General features: G+C 39.7%; 1 protein-coding gene across 1 annotated transcript in view; it reads right to left on the reverse strand.

Annotated features, from left to right (window-relative positions):
• Positions 1 to 21,290, reverse strand: part of AGBL4 (ATP/GTP binding protein like 4) — a 1,420,095-nt gene that overhangs the window by 1,357,652 nt on the left and 41,153 nt on the right. The window contains exon 3 of the mRNA XM_019530625.1: positions 10,956 to 11,080. Coding sequence (XP_019386170.1) covers positions 10,956 to 11,080 — 125 coding nt within the window. The remainder of the gene's footprint in view (positions 1 to 10,955; positions 11,081 to 21,290) is intronic.

Here is a 21,290-nt window from a genome sequence, read left to right on the forward strand (position 1 = left end):
TAAACTTCATTTTTGCACAGAGGGAGCTGAAGATAGAAGGCTGTCCCTCTGGGTCCATGACAGTGTCTTTGTGAGCTGTGTTGAGTAGCTCTTTGATGTGTTGATCAGGTAGAATTCCTTTCCTGGAAGTGTTAGATGGCAGGCAGGGAGTTAAAAAAACTTCCTTGTTGTTCTGCAATGACGTTTAAAATCCAAAATTGGCTAAAATTCAGCATCTTCCATGCAAAAATTAAGAAAAGCACATGGTAAAGGGAGAGCAGGACTATGTGGGTCCAAAGACCCAGTGAGGGGCCAGGGAAGACCAGGATCATGTAGGTCCACAGGCCCAGAGTGAGAGAGGCCAGAGCCGTACAGTGAGGCCGAGAGCAAGAGGGGCCTGAGTCACATAGCGAGGTCCAGCAAGTATATTGAGGGGTCCAGCAAGGGGCTGGGAATGGAGTTCAGGACCAGACAGATCTAAGGGCCTGGGTAGTGAGGCCCAGCAAGAGGGGTCTGAGCCACATACTGAGACATAGCGAGAAGGGGCCTGAGGGCCTGGAGAGTGTTCAGAAAAGTGGAAATGGGAGCCTGGAGATGGGCTGAGAGACAAAGAGGCCTGATAAGCAAGGGAGTGGTTGCATGAAACTGAAGGGTCTGAAGGCCCAGAGAGAGGCAGAGGAGAGACCAAAGGGTCTGAAAGTCCAGAGTGGGGGTGAGAGAGGTCAAGAATTCGGACAGTCCAGTTAAGTGCTGTTTCAGCAACAGGTTGAAAATCAATAAGGATGCCATCTGCGAGGCATGGGACACGGTGTAGGGAAGGTATGCAGCCATGTGATTGGCCCATAATGCCACAACCACAAGGCAGGTGGTCAATATAGTAAGATCACGGCAGCCTTCCACTATATATATATATATATATATATTTTTATATATATATATATATATATATATAAACATCAAGACATGGCAGGAAAGAGCAGGGCAGACTGCCCTTACAGTGGGGTAATTTCAAAAAAATGTTAGGTACCCCTTGACAAATATATATTTCATGAGATTGCTCAATTGTGTGATCCTGATTAGGAATATTCTGAAACAAGGAGGAACCTGTTACAGAATTCTTCCTATGCCAGTATTCATCCAATTTTCAGTTTAAAACTTTTCCTATCCAATTCAAGAACCTAATTTTAAAAATAAACATTTCTGAAGAGTTTTAGATTCCTTTTCTTTTAAGCATTCATGAATTTTATTCTTGCCAAAAAAAAACTTTAAACTGCCCATAAAACTGTGCATGAAATTTAAATATCAATGGCAGTAGATCAACCCAGCAGCACAGATAGCTTTAAAATTCACCCATTCTGATGTTATATATTATTATCCAAAATTTAATTTCTATAAAGATCTTCTTTTATGCCTACATCTGTGTTTTACATTACAGACATTTAACAGTAATAGTCAAATTTTTATCAGAAAGTTTCCATAAATAATTAAGTTCCTTTTTAATTGTTTATTACTTAATAAACACACGGAAAACTGGGGAGAAGCAAAGCATGGATGTGAACTGCTGTAAGCAATGCATGTAAACTAGTTTACCAGCAATATAGTATGCCGTGCACTAGACCTGCTAAAGCACATTTTAAAAGCCACCAGGAATACTGCTTTAAACCAAATGTATGCATAATATAAATGTAAAGTTCTCTGCACATGCTCTTTAATTTTTAAAATTTTATTTGAAAGTAAATTTTCTTGTACTCCATACCTAACCCCTTAGTCTGAACTCCATTGATATTCTGACACAACACTATACATTGTTTATATTAGACTGATTTTATACTCCATAAAACCACTCTCTGTAATCAAGTTCTTATTTTTAATATATTCAGAATGTTGATTAAACTGTTTAAGCTATTGGCTTTGCTGGGATTGTTAAATGTGCCTTTGTGCGTAAGTCTAATAAATTCTCCAAATTCCAGTTTTTTAGACTTCAACCTATCAAAATGCTGGACTGACAATGAAGATAGGTTTTAATACCTACAGTTTCCCCCTTAATGTTGTTAGATGATTTTCAAGACATTTGTCACTGGTAATGAAACCAAATGAATCGATATCATGGAACAAAGTGGTTATAGGGGAAAAAAAGATCAATTAATATCAGTCTACTGAACGAGTAAATAAAATATCCATAAAAAGAGAGAGGCAGATGTTGGCCCATCATCTATGTGCTCTGAGCACCTTACACACTGGGAAATGAGTGCTGTTACAATGCACAAGGAATAGATAAGATCTACAGACACCACAAAGAGAAACCATTAAAATGATCCATAGGTGCTTTTGTCAAATCACAGTGCAGTCCGATTTAGATAAAAAAGTAGGTGCTAACCAGAGAATTAATAAAGTTTAGTGTACAAATAATTCAACAATAGGTTAAGCCTAATTTGATACGACTGCAGTATATAGAAATATATACAATGTATACTATATACAAGTCTGTCAAACTGATTATTAAGTACTATAGGTTAAAAATTATTTTAGATAAAGAGTTCAGATCTGAAAGTTTCAGAACTAAACACTTTCACAGGAAAGAATGCACTGTTCAGTTTATTCAGATTGTTAAATGGAATGTACCGTTTCATGCACACCAAAAATACCCTTATTTGTCTCTTAAAATAAGGCCCTAGGAAGAATAAATATTTTATAATGCACTCTGAGAGTGCTAACTTGAATTAACAAATAAGAATAAGGAAAGGATCCCTCTTTTGAAAATAAATGGACAAACAGGGATAAAAGGGGGATAAAAAAGTTGGCACATACTGAAATAGCAAGACCCCAACTCTCCATTATGCCTGACAGTAGCTATGTCAGACATGCATTTGCAGAGCTCTAATACAAAGCTCTCTGGCTCCAGTGGAAACCAGAACTGCTACTCGCACTTCTGGCATCGATGGTCAAGGTCCCTTACAACAATAAAGAACTGGCAGTCCTGTTGCCAACTTGCTCTGCCATTAACCCTATATTCTGAATGTAAGAATGCAGCTGATATACGGAAAAGCTATGCCAGTGAAGAATTCCAACAGGAAAGCAGTTCTCTACTGAAACTCTCTGGATAGATTAAGAACAGTGCAAGGCAGCTTTAGCAAACCACAGAATCCAGTCCAAGTAATAACCAAACTCTTACTGCTAACATAATCAATCCTACTGCGCTTTTTCAAAGTTACACTTTATACTAAATAGTTGTTTAAACAGTACTTAGTGGGACCATCTAATTAGGCTATTTTAATGAGCATGAAAGCATCACTAATGGCACTTTTACATTGGCTATGGAGGGGGTACTTTAATTAGAGTGGCTCTGAAAGCCGCTCTAAATAAAGTGCCGCAGAATCTCATGTATCAGCTCATTTAAGCTTTAGCTCAAGCACCCCTGCTGCCATTTTTAAGAGTGGGAATGTTGTTACATGAGATGCAGGAGGCTGCTGAAGTGCGGTAATTACCATGCTTCAACATACTCCATTAAATGAGTCTGCTCCAATGTGCTGTAATTACAGCACATCGCAGCAGCCTCCGCACTCATGTACAGGCACCCTAAAAAAACATGATATTTAGTTAATGCATATTAAAATTGACTAAAGTGCATTAAGCATTACTTTAAAACTGTGGGTTCATATACACATGCAGGGGGCTGCTCCAACATACAGTGCAGCAATTATAGTGCGTTGAAGCAGACTCAATTAATCGATGCTGGTGGAGCATGGTTAATTTCCACATTGCAGCAGACTCCAGTGTCACATGTATCAGCATCTCCAGGCAGAAGAGTGGTGACAGGGACACTTGAACTAAAGCCCATTCAACGAATTTTAGTTAAAGTGCTCCTACCACCGCTTTTCAGTGCAGGTACTGATACCTATGACTCTCCACATGCATTAATTAACACAGCTCTTGGAGCCAGGCTAATTACAGTGCCCACACCTCTGCCCCTGCATCCCACAGCACGTCTATAAAAGCCCCATGCTCTTTAGTTAATGTGCATTAAGACAGACTAATGAGCATTTTCTTAGTACCTCATAATGGAGGTACTAGATTTAATTTAGTGCAGGAGGATCCCAATCCTGGAAAGAGCCAAGCTCTCATTGCTGGGAGCCTCCTCAGCTGAAGGGCTCTGAGCTGCAAAGATATGCCTTGTAACCCCTGTGGCTGGTAGATCACCACTGTGGCAATCCACCTGCCCAAGGGCTGTGTGATTCTGCTGGAGTGGGAGGATCACCACTGCTATTAGCAATTGTCCATTCCCTCCTCCATCACTGTAAGGTATATTTAGTTAGTTTATTACAGAGGAAGGAATTCTAAAAATTGCTTTCCTCTAAAAGGGAAAAATGTCTTTCTTTTATATCTTATGTATATTGATCATCTTATAATCAGAACTATAATTTAGAGTAACTGTTTCCCCTGGAAAAGAGAAGGCTCAGGCGGGACTTGGTGGCGGCTCGTAAGTATATTACGGGTGTGCATCAGGATCCGGGAGAACGTCTCCTCACCAGGGCACCCCAAGGGAAGACAAGGTCTAATGGTCACAAACTCCAGGAAGACCATTTTAGGCTGGACATAAAAAAAAAAAACTTCTTTACCATCGAACTCCACAGACTCTGGAACAGACTTCTCCCAGAAGTCATGCATGCACTAAGGGTATGCGAAATGGGTCACATTTGATTCGGATTTGGATGATTTCTTGATTCAGATCACTGTCCCCAATTTGATTTGGCCGAATCAGAATCTGAAGATTCAATGCTGAGTCGGAGAATCAGCAATTCAGCCATACACACAGCTTTAAATGTTTTTTCTACATACCTCAAGGTAGCACGCGCAGCTCATGAACACTGCGATGCTGGGGCAGATTAAGCATCCCACAGAACTGTGGGGGCACTCCCTGTGTATTCAACGGCAAACCCGGATGTGGACCAGAACTATGTCCGGTCCACCACTGAGTGTCGGGGGCACTCAGGGTCCCCCCGCAGCTGATCCCCCCCGCACCCGGTCAGCTTGGCGATCAGCTGCGGGGGGACCCTGAGTGCCCCCCCAACCCAGAAGGCACCAGTTGCCAAGCCAGCGAGGTATGGGGGCCCCCCCTGCACACTCCCTGATGGACCCAGAAGTGGACCGGAAGGGCTTCTGGTCCACTTTGAGGCCTGCTGTCGACTGTGCTGGGTAGCCCCCGCCACGCTCCTGTGGGACACTCCATCTGCCCCAGCACTGCAGCATTCATGAACCGCCTGGTACCTTGAGGTTTATAGAAAAAACATTTAAAGCTGTGTGTATGTCCAAATCACCAAATCTTTCCACATCTCTCTAAATCAGTTTGGGGGGTTCCAGTTCAATTCAGAGAGATGAAAGGGTCTCCTGATTCCATTCAGAGATTTGGCTGCTGAACAAGGCTGAATCTCCACAAAATCAAATCAGCAACCAAGCTTCGCACAGCCCTAGCATGCACCTACTCTGGACACCTTTAAAACCCAATTGGATGCTTATCTTAATGGAATCGCTTGACCCCAGCAGACTTCCTGCCCCTTGGGCAATGGGCTGGACCTGATGATTTTGCAAGGTCCCCTTGAGCCCTAATGTCCATGAATCTATTTCTTCAGAGCAATAAGAACAGAAAACTTGCAAGAAATTGTTTTAAATTTTCTACAATACTTTCTTTTTCAGTAGGTTTCACTGATTTTTTGGGCAGGGGGCTGGACTCGATGATCTCCCGAAGTCCCTTCCAGCCCTAATGTCTATGCCTATGAAATCTATGATTTTTTTTTAAATTAGATATGGCATAAATAAAAATCATAGATAAGCCAACATTGTTTATAAAACTTTGGGTAGTTACAATAGTTTATGGTATCTGGTGATCTGCTAATACAAACCAAATAACTAGATACCCACTGATATTGCCAAATACAGCGTTCTGTGATGAGGGTATTTTCACACATTCTTCAACTCTTCTACTTCAAGATAAGACATTTAAGGAATAAAACTTTACAGCACTGGGACATACCTGTTGACTGAATTTCTTTTCTGATCCCACTAGAAACACCGCTTTTGAATATGATTTATGACACACAGGGCATAACTACACAAGATATTTACTGTGCAGTAGACTAATTAGCTAAGTAAACGTCTCAGTGTCTACACACGCGGCCCTATTAGGCTGCAAGAAACTAATACACTCTGCAGCTGGTTAGTACTTGTAAATACAAGTATTACCTTGCTGCAGAGTTTTTTCAAGTGCAGCAATACACATGCAGATACTGGCCCAGCTGGCTGGGGCACAAGGGTGCTTCATGCGGGGGCTGCCTGCTGGCTAGCCCCACAGTGGAGTGCCCTCATGGCCCAGCCAGCCCCTCCAAAGCAGATTGAGCCAGGTTGGAGCACACCCAAGCTAGCAGACTGACCCGTCCATAGGGCTCCATCTCAGCTGGGGCTGCTCTGTACCAGGTGCATGTTCAAATAGTGCACCCAGGAGCAAGAACTCCGGTACAATATGCACTGGCATTTACTGCTTTGAATTAATTACATGTGTAGACAAGCCCAGAAAAGAGTTATTCAGAGTGTTTTCATATATAGCAACTATTTGGGGATATAGATAGATATATAAGAAATAGTATGTGATTACTGTTTATTTATAGTCCTTTGTTTATTTGTTTAATTCATTCAGGTTTGTGATTAAACTGTTTAAGCCACTGGCTTTGTTGGAATTGTTTAACGTTCCTATGTGCATAGCTCTAATAAATTCCCCAAATTTCAATTTTTTAGACTTCAATCCATCAAAATGCTTGGATGGACAATGTAGATAGGTTTTAAGACTTACAGTTACTCCCTTAATGTTGTTAGTTGATTTTTCAAGAAATTGGTCACTAGTAATGAAACACAGCAAATTGATATGACAGATAAAAGTCCTTATCCTACTCTCTTCTGTAAACTAACATTTGCAGGACTGGGACCATTCTTGTATACTGTATGTGTACATTTTACATAGTACAATGATCTTCTATTTAGATAACCTTATTAGATCCTCTAGGCACCACCACAATATGAACAACAACTTTTTGTTATCCATTTTTCCAATTTATGGGTAATAGCATAATTTGTTAATTTATAACACATATATGTAAATTCCTGTTAGGTCTAATTCTCAAGTCAATCCACATTTCCTGTTGACATTTTCAAAAGCATTTCAGGTAGGAGGTAAGCTTGCACCTGAAACAAGTACAACTTGTGGTAAAAATATGAAACGTAATTTGGGTGTGATATCTGAGCATCCAATTTCTGGTTCCCCGTAGAAGGAATTTAGTAAAACTAAGGAGGATGTTGTGAAGGCCATGGCTAAAGTTAATAAGAAGCAAAACCTTCCCAATAAAGACTGTTATCTAGAAACAGACAGCAGCCTGTGACACATATATAATTAGAAAAATTGGAGGCTTTGCTCCTGGGACCATGTCTTCCAAGCAAATCCCATTTCCTTCATTCCCTTTCTCATGGTTATTGTAAGTGTAATCATTGCATGATTACAGTCCTTACGTATAACATATCAGTTTCTTTTTGTTCTTTCCAATATTGGTGTTAATTGAATTCATTGAACAAATGAGTGAAGAAATCCACAGCTCAGATCTTATCAGACAAGCTGACTAGCAAGTCAGAAACCATACAAGAAAACCAAAAGATCAAGTTCTACATCATACAGACATTCGTCATGACAGTTTTCTTCACCTATGTTATTTATAGGTGAAGGCAATGAGAGTCTTAATCATTCTTTTACAATTTTATGATAAACATGTTTTCATCGGCTGCTTTAATTAGACCACCACCCCCGCACATAGACTTCCGGGGCACATGTATACATGCCCCATACTCTTTAGTAAATGCACATTAAGAGAGGTCAATCCATATTTTCCGTTAACTATAATGTATCTCATGCATCAGCATCATGCATCTTCCCCTTCTCCCCACACTCCGGGGGATCACACACCCCTTGGGCAGATGCATTGCCACAGTGGTGATCCACCAGCCACAGGGGTTACATGGCACACCCCCGCAGCCTGGAGCCCTTCAGCTGAGTGGGCTCCCAGTCATGAGAGCTTGGTTCCTTCCAGGATGCTTGATGCTGATGCATGCGATACATTTGAACTAAAATGTATCACATGCATCTCCGAATCAAGCTTTAGTTAAAGCTCCCCTGCCACCATTTTTCAATACAGGGATGCTGATACACATGACCCTAGAGCAGAGCTGGGCAAAATGTGGCCTGTGGACTGGATGCGGCCCACTAAGCCATTCTATCCAGCCCACAGGGCCCCTAAAAAATTTAGAAAATAAATATTAATCTGCCTCTGGCTGACTGTCATGCAGCCCTCGATAGCTTGCCAGAACTCAGTGAGCGGCCCTCCACACAAAATAATTGCCTACCCCTGCGCTAGAGTCTGCTGGAGCATGGTAATTACCACGCTACAGAAAACTCAGTTAAACTTACTTCTATTAGTAAATAGAAGCATAGCTAGATACAATGTTATTAACTTAAGGAAAGGAGGACTTAGGCAGAATATTAGACAACACCTCCTGACAGTGAGATCAGAGAGTATGGAAGAGTCTCTAGATATTAATGGTGAGAGCTCCATTGCTTGAGACAATTAAAATTGCATTGTAAAAAAAATAGAAAACGTGCTCTTGGGAACAATCGTGCAGAGGCAATGAGAGGAGGTAACTTAACAGGTCTGTCTTTTCCCTCTTTTTCTTCTGTGATTGATAACACTAAGGCTGATGAATATAGTATGGGGAAAAGAAATAAGAGTAACTAATAAGCAACATACTCTAAAGACTACATTACTTCCTTTACTGTCAGGTGCTAGAACAGAAAATGCAATGCAAAATAGTGCATAATACAATTATAAATTTCTAATACTTGTATGACTGTTGTCTTTCCACTGTGTATCTTACTACTTTAACAATCTTTCAAATTGTTATACCTTTTGAATCACTTGTCCCCTGCTGTGTGTCAATGATGGGTAGTTTGGTGCAACAGGAGAAAAATAGGATTGATGAATTGCGAGAAATAGTCAGATAATGAAAGGATGTCTCTTGTTTTCTCAAGATACCCTTGAAATGCAATTAATTTCTTTGTCAACAGAGACCTGAGACAGTACATGATATCAAGCAAGTCTGGGGAGGATTTAATAAGGAAGCAAAAACAACAGAAAAATTCTGCCAAACATAAATTTTCAAATTTAAGTAAACTAAGTAATGCAAAGCAAGAATTTAAAGTAAAAAAATAAAATCTTCAGAGAATAGAACCACTCCCTTAAATGGTCAGACATATCATCTGATTCCTGACTTAACTGGCTGAAACTAGAACTAGGATGTTTAAATGGATGGATTTGCTTTCCTTTCACACTGTCCCTGTGACACAATAAATGTAATGTTACATAAGAATATTTAATGGTAGTGCTAAACAGAGAATTACTTATATACAGAGATATGCTTACTTTTCATAGAATTTTACAAACTTTAAAACATTATTTTGTGTGTTAATATAACTGTTTTCTGCTACGCTGAACCATATGTTCTTTGCTTTTATCATTTCCTAGTAAAACATAAAAGAAAATAATCAAAAAGCATAAACTGGGTTATACAGTATGTTTGATGTAGCCATTTTTAACATTCATTTAATATAGTTGGGATGCAATGACTAATACTGCTTCTGTCCGCTAGTACAAAGCCCTAAATAAGGTTCCAGACTAGATTACATTCATGCAGGTCTCATTTTAACGGAAATTGGAGATATGAAAAAAAGATTATAGGAAGACACATTATAAAAACAGACCTCACAAGTCAAACTTAATAGTGAAACCATTCTCTTTCATGTAGACAACCGTGAAAACAAATATCCTGTAAGCTCTTGATATATATTGTATCTTTCCACCAGATCTCTTTGCCTCCTTGAGACAGATTCCCATTCATCTCATGACTATATAATTTGATCATAGTTGACTAAGGCACTGCAGGGGAAAGGGTCTGATAAAGTATCAGTCTCCAGGAAGACAAACAAACAATTTCATGATTCCTAGTTGTAACAAAGCTGGGATAGCAGTGGGTATAAAGATATTACCCTAGTAGAAATAAAAATATCAAACTTGTGCATATGTTTTCTTCCCTTAATAAATAAATTATTTTCCATTAAGGGAAAAAGACAGTTTGAGATTATGATAAACTTCTTGAGACGGACTGTCAGGATAAAACACAAGGTATGTGATAAGTGGAATGAAAGCTTTGAATGATTAGCCAATATGAAAGTTGATACAGAACATTTTTTTCTTTAAAGCGATGAACAAAATGAAGACCAAGCAGTTTGTTTTCTGTACATGCATTTTTAATGCAAAATAACATTCCAAAAATAGTTTAATAAGTAAATTTGTTTACTTATGTAATGCTTCGCAATCAGCTCCCTTTAATTCCTGGTTCACTCTGCATGATATCCATTCTTCTTAAAAGTGCCAATTTAATGCCTATTTATTACCTTACCTTACAGTCCCATGACTAATGACCACAGCCTTGAGTCTTAAAAGTTTCAAGTTTATAACTATATTTGTAATACTCTGGTTTTATTTCCACGTACTTTAGCAGGTTCTGCTTGTTTTGTGAGGAAATAAATACATGCATGTAAATTTATTAAGGAAAGAAGCCACAGACTAATTGTTACTTTGTAATATATTGTTACACTGGCAATTATTATATCCTAGTTAGTGTTTTTGTATGCATCTCCCAACTTAACTAGTTGGAAAACAAATGGTGACACCTGTATTTACCCATTAAGAGTTATCTTTTGTAACAAGTATTAACTAAATACCCTTGAAGGGTGTTCTTTTCCCCTTAGTCTTAAATAAGAAAATGCTTTTTGCTCTTCAGTTTGTAACTGCAAAGACATCATATCATTTCATTTAACTAGAACTTACCTGTGATTCTTTTATGTTTTCAACAGTGAAGTTGAACCAAACTCGAAAGCGTGGATTGCAGGTATCTGGCCTAATGAATAAGTCATACTCAAATTCTGTGATGTGGTCCACACGTCCAAGGTTACCTGCCAAGAGAAGATGAAAAGGGAGTAGTGGTTTAATGAATGGAGGATGAACCTTACCGTGACAACTACAAAGAATGGTATTTTAAAAATGCTTAACTGAGACTGGCTAAAGTCAATCACATGATCATGAGATCAATTAGCCATACAACTCAATTCAGGATTTTTTCCTCATACATGATTTCATTACAGCCATGAAGAAAAAAATATATGAACAGGCCCAGCACATATGAATAAGTCAACAGAAAAAAAATAAGACTTTATAATGCAATCAGACTGATTTTTTTTTTTTTTTTTGTCATTTCTACTCCCAGTTCTTCATGTGAGTGTTTTCTCATCAACCCTTTTGCTACTCAAAATTCTCTCTCTGTCTTGGACTCGTTACTCCTCAATCACCCCTTTATATGGATTTCTTTCTTCCATGTGTTGCTGGTGTTCAGGGACTCATGGTACAAAAATTGTGTTCATAATTCCTTCTTGCTCCCTCTTGCAAAGCTGAGGACTTCCCTCTGTCTCTATAGAGGTTTATGAACCCTCCGCTCTAGCTCTGTTGTTAAAAAGCTCTCCTGACATTTTTTCTTTCTACTGCCCATAACACGTTCTTCCTCCCCACCCTAATCCCATATATCACCTCGCTCCCTCTTAGTATGAGGGGCTGTGGAATTTAGCTTGGGTTCCTTTGTGATTAGTTTTGTGATATAATATTAAAAAATATAGCCAGAAGCAATTGTCTTCCCCATGGTATTTTTCAGTACAAAACGAAAGCAAGCAAGCAACCCATCAGGCCATCTCAGCTAAAGAGGAATGAAGTCCTGTGCAAGAGAAACTTGCTGAAATGCTTTTAAATTGTTAAATTGGCATTTTTCCTTTGAAGTGCTGCAAGTTTCAAAGACAGATGGCTTGTCTGTCCATCTAATTTTTATCTTACAAAAATAAGAGCCTTTATATCTTCCTGTTTTCTACTCCCACCCATCTCATCAAATTTTGTAATTAATAAGCCAACCCCACATTTTCACCCTAAAAGACAAATTAAAATGTTAGTTATAAACAAAAGTATCGTTAGAGGTTTATCTTATTCCTTTATGAATTCAAGCACATTTTTAGATGTTTGGGTTCAGATTACTATAACTTTACTCAAAATGATCAGCAATTTCTGCTCAGGTACTCCGTGTTTAAATTAATGGGATTATTTTTGGAATAATATGCTAACCAATATCAATGAAAGTATCAAACTCTGATCTATAGTTTGCCACGGGATAATGTGTATTGTGGAAATGATATATTTCAGCAGTGCTCATTGACACAGCCTCTTCTGCCTCATCTTGAGTTGCTCTGACTTTACTAATTGAACATGGAAAATTTCTCATTTTACATATTTTGAAAGTTATTTTCTTTCCTTCCTGCCCACCTTCTTCTTTTCAGAGCTGATTGTCATTGCAGAGATCCGTTACTTGCAAACAATCTGTTCCTATAGACTAGATAAATTATGAATTAAAATATAATTATAAAATTGGAATATATTGTATAACTACAATGCACGTGGCAAGTATAGCTTAAGTAATCCACATGACTTGTGGTTAACTCCCCTCTCCAGCTAGGTTTCTTTCCTTCTTTGGGCCCAATTCTGCTACTGTTGCTCACAATGGAAATATGTGCAATTCACAAAGGGCATGTCTACATGAGATGCTTTACTGTGCAGTAGACTAATCAGCATCTACATGAGCGTACCATTTACTGCATAGTAAATTAGTCTACTATGCAGTTAGACACTACCTGTAAATACAGGTAGTAAACTAACTGTGTACTAGATACCATGCAGTAGCACATGTGTAGAAGCTGGCCAGATGCAAATTTGTTCCTGTTCAGCCCAGCCCTAGGGGGCCACAGGGAATGGAGAAGTCCCCCAGTCCTAGCACTCTTCAGCTCCTAGCTCCCCCCAGACGCTGGGATCTGAGCAGCACCTAGATGAGTTCTCTGCCCCACTCTGTCCCAGTTCTACTCAGCTCCCAGCTCCTCGCAACAGCAGGAACCAAGCAGCACTGGGCCTCGGGACTCCCTGCTTCCCCATGCAGTCTGGGTTTAGCTTGGATCTGTTCCCTCTGAGACAGGTCCCAGTCAGCTCCGTATGTACAGGGCAAGGAGACAGCTGCCACTGCAGCCAGCAGATCTCCCCTGGCCCCATGCACATGGGAACTGGCCCTATGCTCTCTGCCAGCTCCTAGCTAGCACCCCAAGGGAGCCTAGAGTTCCCCCTGGCTGCTGCAGGAGGCCAGAGCAGAGTAGAAGCAGACCTGTGTTGGGCTTCTCCTATTGGCTGCATCCAGATGAGTGCCACCTTGCAGTATGTGGTGCCACAGACACATTTGTGGTGTCACATACCTCACATTCCACTGTTCTTCATGCTGCAAGGTAGCAGCATGGGGGCGGGGGTGTTCACCACAGGAGATGCTGGTGTCAAAAAAACCCACACAAAAAAAAGTGAAGCAGCACATGGAGGGGTAGCACACACCACCCAGAACTGGAGGATGGCCAGCCATAGCCACCCTCTGGCTGTCAGCCAGGCTTTGAGCAGCAGGATCACTGCTGCTGCAACCCCAGGAGGCTCCCAGGGCTCCAGGTAAGGCTTCTGGGGCCAACCCAGAGTAGGCCCCCACCTCCATTACCCCACCTGGGGTAACCTGCTGTGCGTGGCACATTCCCCAAGTGGGTCAAGTACAGCAGTACAAGGGAAACAAATGTCCACACTCATGTGGACATGGCCACTGAGAGCATATTTGCTCCCAGCAGGGAGCCTGTGTAGACGTGCTCCCACAGAAGGTTTACTGCACAGTACTTTACAGCACAGTAAGCCTTTATAGCATTAATAGATTGTGTAGACATGACCAAAGAGTCTTAGGTTGGCATTGGTGAGTACATGACCACCTAACGTTTGGGCACCAGATACAGAATTCATAAACCTGAATTAAGCCCCCAAATTCCATGTCTTGAAATGGAAAGGCTAAGAGACCTTGGAATGGCTTTCATAACAGCCAGTACTTGATACTTAAGCCAGCCAAGAAGAAACATGGGATAGAGCTATGTCCAAAATCCCAACCCCCTTCCAGACTTAGGTGACAAGCAACACCCCTCAATTAACCACCTATGCGAGACTAGGATCCTCAGCCTGAAATCTCCGCTTAGACCTAGACACCACGTTTTCCAAAATACTCGTTCAACTTTTTTTTTTTTTTTCAGATGCTGGTGGTCGTGCTGGTGATTTTAGCAACTGTGTAGCTAAGAATGTAAAAGTCTTGGGGCCAGAAGGAAAACAAGGAACAGGGAGCCTGACACTGTCATCCAGTGATAAGAGCAGTCTTCTCTGAGTGGAAAAACTTATGTTCCAGTCCCTACTGCCAGGGTTATTTATGCTTTTTACATTAGACAGTCAACAGATAAAAATTAAGAATAGCTTTGGGAACACAAACTAGACCCCAGGTCCCCCTTTCTTACCTCACTTTCTCAAGCACTAAAATATATGGTCAGGTTCTTTCTTGCTTGCTTTCCTTCTGGCCCACCATAACAGCCCGGTTTCTTCCACAGAGAAAATGGAGGGTGCCCACATACAAACTATCCTATAGCTTGCTAGTGAGGGCACTCTTCTGGGGATGTGGGTTTGAATCCCTTCAGGCTAAGGAAAGTTATAAATCAGATCTCCCACTTCTGAAGATGGGCACCATCACCAATCATATTTTTTCATGAAGTAGCATACCTATGAGCTAGGTAAGCTCCAAGCATGCCTAACATATCAGGCCCCTCTGAGAATTTAGGGGCATGCTATCACCAGTCTTGATCACAGTGTACTTAGATAGGAACTAGGTACCTAGAGATCTAGAGATCAAACTAGATTGATTTGTCAGTCAGAAGCCCAAGGGTAGACAACTTGAGAACTCTGCAATCCAGAATGGAAATATCAAGTAAACCTTGGTGCCTACTATATTTTGCAGCTGAGAGAGTAGGTCCCATCAGGATCACTCTTTGCAATTTAAGTTCTGCATAAATTTCCATTTAGGCACCTACAAAACCAATCTGGATGTAGACTCTAAGGCTTTTATGAATCTCATCCTAAGCTGCTACTCATTGCATATCAGAGTGGTGATATACTAGGTTCCAAGACTGCCTGCTCTTTACTTAAAGAATCTCATTTACTTGTGTTTGTTTCTAAAATACTGTGCACAATAGGTACTCTAGAAATAACAGTATTCTCCACTTGTTTTACACACATAGCTCCCACTGATATCAATGGCAATTTCATGTACAGAATGAGTCATCTGCAGCATGACTGGAGACAATTTTGGCTGCATTAATTTCAAATAAGGGAATAGGAGCTGAATTCTGAAGCATAAGTTCAAAGATCATAAAAGTACTATATAGTAAGAAATGAGGCAGGAACATAAGAGTTTACGAAGAGAATAAACTATATCAATCAAAATATACAAGGCAAAACGGTATCTTTCTAACCAACTGCATATTTCAGTTTCAGTATCAGACTACTAACTGACCTGAACTCAAAGGGGACAGACCCTTACTCCACATACGTCTTTGCACTACTTTGACAATGCAAAGAGGCTGTAAAGATCTCTAAACCAGCATCTGGGGAGTCCTATAGTGTTGGTGAAACTCTTGCTGACATAGAGCTGGTATGCTGGGACCATTATGAGGCAGTTTAGTCTAGAACAACCTATCTACAAAGCTATTCTAAGGTATTCATCAATATAATATCAGGCACTAGAGAACTCTTAGTAATTTAATCCTTTGTACAACTGAACCCCTCCTTCAAGATCACAGTTTTCCAAGTTTCTTGTTCTCACTGAATATTTGTGTATGAGATGCCTTAGCTTTCACTACTGCAACTAGAATCTCATCTTATCATGTCTTGCCTATGGTACTATCTAGGCACATCTACACAAGACGCTAACTACATGCACAGTAGTTGAATAATACTGCACAGTAGCATGTCACAGCACCAACAGTGGTACAGTAGACCCCTGTTTTACATGTATTCAACTTACCCATGTCTTGCTTTTACACAAATTAATATTAACACCTAAGCAGAAAAATACACCCCAAGATGTACATCGTTCATGTATATATGTGTGTATACGTGAACACCTTGTGAGATGCACAGACTGAGTCAAACACAGTTATGTGCAGCTCGGGTTCCCAAGCAGGATTCTGGAGGCTCACTCAGTCTCAGTGTCGCCACTGTGGGAGCAGCATATGTTTAGAATATGTTTTTGTAACATAATAAATAAAGTATTTGTTGAAAAAGGTTTTATTTTGGTACCTTTGCTGTCATAAATGTGAGATCTAAGGAACACAACCCCACACTTTTCTATTATTTCCTATGGGAAAATTTACCTTGTGTTGTGCGAATTCAACATACACGAGGTTTCTCAGGAATGCAATATATGCGTAAGTCGGGAGTCTACTGTAATATGCTAGTGTGCAGTAGCATCACTTAAAAGGTGTTCACTGGCGCAACTGTGCAGTAACTCTGATTACTGAGCATTTATTTCATACTTGATTATATAAGTACAAAATAAACGTGCAGTAAGCACTGTACAGTAGTGTCTTGTATAAACACATCCACTGACTAGTATAGGTTCCTTGTATTGTTTCTCAGTTCTCACAGGTATGGGCACTTAGGGTATTGCCCAGTTGTATGATCTGTTCATTTTATTAACATGCTACTTTCTCTCTTTCTTCCAGATGTTAAATAAGGCAAGACCCAACACGAATCCCAACTCAACATGTTCCACAAATCCAGCAGATTGTTACTTATAACTACTGACTTCTTTGCCAGACTGATTTCAATCCACATACCAGCGTCACTGACCAAGGCAGAGGCTTTTATCTAGAGCTGTACAAACATAAAAATAGAGTAACAACAATTTTTAAATAAAACCATTTTGAGTGCAATGAGTGGGAAACCATACGGGAGTGGAAAATACTGTAGACACAATGATGATGTGCCCATTGTTTACAACTCTATAGACAAGTGATATGATCCAGTAACTGGTATTTGTCCAGAAAATGTTTTTATTCCAGAATTGGAATTACTTTCTAAAACACCCTCATAATTCTCAAATTGATATAGAGTTTCTAGTCTTCAGAGGGCTCACGAAAAAATACTATTTGCCAACAGAAGCAAAAGACCTGAACATCTCTACACTAATCTCATGATAAAAGTTATAAATTTAACCATGCTGCCTTTGCACTGCTGTATTTCTGAGAATATAATTTTATCTTAGTTTGAAAGAATTTATGCCTGATGCCACAAATAATAGTGATTTATAGTAAAATGTATTTAAAAAGAAATTAAATATAATTTGCATCATTGTAGTTAGTCTATCACAGAGTAAAAATAGGATTATTTTTACATTAAACGTAAGTATCGCTTTAAATCCAAGTAGCACGTTTAATCCATTTTTGAGTGCCTAGCACTATTCCTAAGGTGGTTCTTTTCTTTTTCTTGTTTTCCCTGTTCAAAGTGTGGCAGGGGAAAACAGAAGTACTTTAATTAGTGGTTAAATAAGCAATTATATATTAAAAGTTATTCCTAAGCCTAATAAATGCCTGCACAATGAAAAATATATGAAGCCTATACTTTTTACAATAACTACGTGAATTAGTAATTTTTTATGATACTTGGTGGTACCATCAAGAGAAAGGAAAAAGTGTCAATTTTGTGTAGTGCTACCATTGTGCTTCAGGCATAAGTCAAAAAGATGAAAAAACTAGCCACATTTATTCTGGGATTTTTACCAAGTCCAGATTTTATTCCTGTTTACATGTCCACACACCACTAAATCACCAAGCCTGCTTATAAGAGTTTGCATGGATATTTCCTTTAAAAAGAAATGCTGGCCTTTGAGCCTCCCATGCCAATTCATTTTTTTAAAAATCTAAGTAGAAAGTCTAAAGATACTATCAGGGACAGTCTTGTACAAAAAGTTTGAGCCTGCATCCAAAGAGAGCACTATAGTTGAATTGTATAAGTACCAGATTCTGATACTAAATTGTTATGTGGGTTTTCAAAGATCCGTTTACACTGTCATTTGTAATCGACTTACGAGTTTGCCCTGCAAACCGGAATGTAAATGATCCAGGTTTTATGCAGAGTGCATGCAAGAGAGAAATGACTGATCTGTGGTACCAAAAAAAACCCACAAAAACAAAGCATGATGAATAATACCACTGATACACATTTAAGCAGGCTGATTTCCAAAGGAGAAATGTATTACTTTATTTTAACGTTTCAGGTGCACTGCAGGGTGTAAAATGGTTTCCAGAACACATTTTAAAAGTGATAGAAATAATTCCTCAGAGCACTCAAGACTTTATGAAATAACATGAATCATATTTCCTACATATTCTGAAATTACTTTAAAAATATTTTATTTAATGAAGTACTTCAATAGATTTCTCCAGCCTTATAGAAGGATTCAAATTCAGCCTTACAGAACAATCAGATTCCCAAGAGATGAGAGAGAAACTTACTTTTCCTCAGTGTGTGTGTGTGTGGGGGGGGGGGGGTTTAAGAAAATTTTAGTTTCCATTCATAGTACTATGTAATATTCACAACAAATTGGGTACAGAAGTGCTAAAGGTTTCTGTAATTATTCAACTTTAAGCTGATAAAAATATTAACTATTTCTTTTATATAAGCAATAGCCTCAAATATATAAGGCAATACCCTCAAAATGTTAGCGTTCCAAGCAAACAAAAAATATCCGTCAAGTTTCTGGAAAAGTTCACTACTTTTATAATGGACTAAAAAGAAACCCAATGTTACTATTTTATTTATCATGCAATGTACATTTACTCTTCATAAAATATTAAAGTATATTGCTTCCTACATCAATAAAAAGTGTACATTACATGAAAGAGGAAACCTTGTTTCAGAAAATGCCAGCTCTAGTTACTAAGCATGCCAACAATTATTATAAAAATGCAAGAAAAGAAAATATAGATATGTTAAGCAATCCTAAAATCTTCTTAAACCACACATTGTGCTTTCCTACAGAGAATTTTAAGATGAAAAATAGACCTTGAGGGTCTTAGACAAGCCTCAGGCAATATAAAGAAAAAGGTCAAACACTCTGCTAAAAAGGACCGTTATCTTCAGAACAACAACTTATCAGCCAGCTTGCAGCCCTGCTTATTTACAGTTATTGGTCCCAGAGGAAGTGCACTTCAGCGCAGGGCGCGATTACTTTGTAATGAGTTTGCCAGAAATGGTAAAGGAAACTAATTTGTAACAATGTGCTGTTCCCTGCACATGAACTTTCTCAGACACTTTTTTGTCCAGCAATGAATAACTAACTTCGGTCCTCCTAATAAGCAGTGAAAACAGAAGTGCGCTAAAAACCACTAAGTTGCAAGCATGAATGTGTTGAAATATCAGTGATTATCCCTCTCAGCTGTCCATTACAGCATTCATGATGACCACCAATTCCCCTGTGGTGGATATATAGAATGCAGGTTTCAGGGGGTAGATTTGCACATGAAAATTAACACCATTTGGAAGAAAATAGTCTGCACCTGTCACAGATTAGCAACAAAAGGTCAAATGCCTCCTTTTACACCTAGAACACTTGCATATTGTAAGCCTTACTTATAGGAGCATAATTCCCATTTCTTAATTCAGAAAAGTGAGCACCGTGGTGAATGAAGGGGGAAAAGAACTAAATCTTAGCGAAAAGCTATCAATAAATCTATTGATCAAGATACATACGCATGGAAATAGCTGTGGCAATCCCTGTCTCTAAAATAGGCAGTTTTTCAAAAAGAGAATTACACAAAGTGCTCCTCTGTTTTTGTCAATATACAGCCAGGTTTTGAAATACTATTTTTCATCTACACAATAAAAGTCTTGACAAGTAAGCAATAGAAAAATCACTAATACACTTGCAGCTGCATTTCAATCTATACAAATTCTTTAAACAAAAACAGCTAAGGAACAGATTGGCACAACAGAGTAGCATATACATACATCTTTTTCACCATTTGAACTTGGGATCAAGTCCAACACACCCAAGCAATATTAAACTATACTTTCATATAATTATAGTTTTATTAGCTCAGTTGAAATACAGAATATAAAATAGTCTCATCTGAATCCCTCCTTAAATATCACAAAACACATTGAGATGATAATGTAAAGCAATTTTATTGATATATTCTAAGTGGAGGAAGAACTTCAGGGACCAAGATTGGCAAAAACTTTTTCCTGGAATCAAAGATTAGATTTCTTCTGAAAGAAATGCATCTAAGAGTGTCAGTTTACAAATTCCCATTGGTTTTACTGTCTTTGTTGGTGCAAAGAATTTATAAATATATATATAGATAGATAGATAAAATCTTTGTGAAAAGTAGATCCAGTGCAATTTATAAAGACAAGATTGGATTTTTAAACAGGAAAAACAAAAAGTAATGATCTATGGGAAGTCCAACTCGTGCCATGTACCTGGACTGTTGCCCATTTACTTGAATCCAAGATGAGGGTTTTTTTCCCCCAGTCAGCATGGTGGGGGGGAAGCCTCATCTTGAATTGGAATACTTGTCCAGGACAGGTGGCAGCTCAGCTCTGGCTTCAGCCTTAGGCTTAGGGCTAAAGCCAGAGCTGGGCTGCCACCTGCCCTGGGCCAGGGTGGCTCATGCAGTGGGCAACAGGGCTTGCAGCTGGGAGACCAGGGGGAAGACCACATAACCTGCGCCCCTCCTCCTAGATGCCCCTTCCTCACCTGACCTGCATCAGCTCCAGTCCCACCAGCCTGGACCTGGCCTAGCTGGGAGCTTCCACTGCTTGTCCCTAGCCAGGCTGGACTGGGGCTGGGCTTGGGCCACCACTGTCACTGACTGCCCTGGAGGCCAAAGAAGAAATACAGCAGAAGGGTGGGGGGCAGGGAAGGGCAGGGGCATGGAGGCAGGCACAGGGGGAAGGGGTGGGAGGGGCAAGGTCCAAGGGAGGCAGGGAGTGGGAGACAGGCACAGCCAGGAAAAGGGGGGCAGGCATAAGTCAGGCAGCAGGGGGCAGGCATAAGTACAGAGGGACAGAAGGACACATGGATGGACAGGCACTGAGGGGGACAAGTGGCAGGATGGTAAAGGCTTGGGGAGGAAAAGGACAGGGAGGCCCCTCATCCCCACCCCTGCTTTCCACACCACTGCA

This window comes from Crocodylus porosus, unplaced genomic scaffold (genome assembly GCF_001723895.1).
Source record: "Crocodylus porosus isolate Cpor-Errol unplaced genomic scaffold, CroPor_comp1, whole genome shotgun sequence".
NCBI classification, from domain to species: Eukaryota; Metazoa; Chordata; order Crocodylia; family Crocodylidae; genus Crocodylus; species Crocodylus porosus.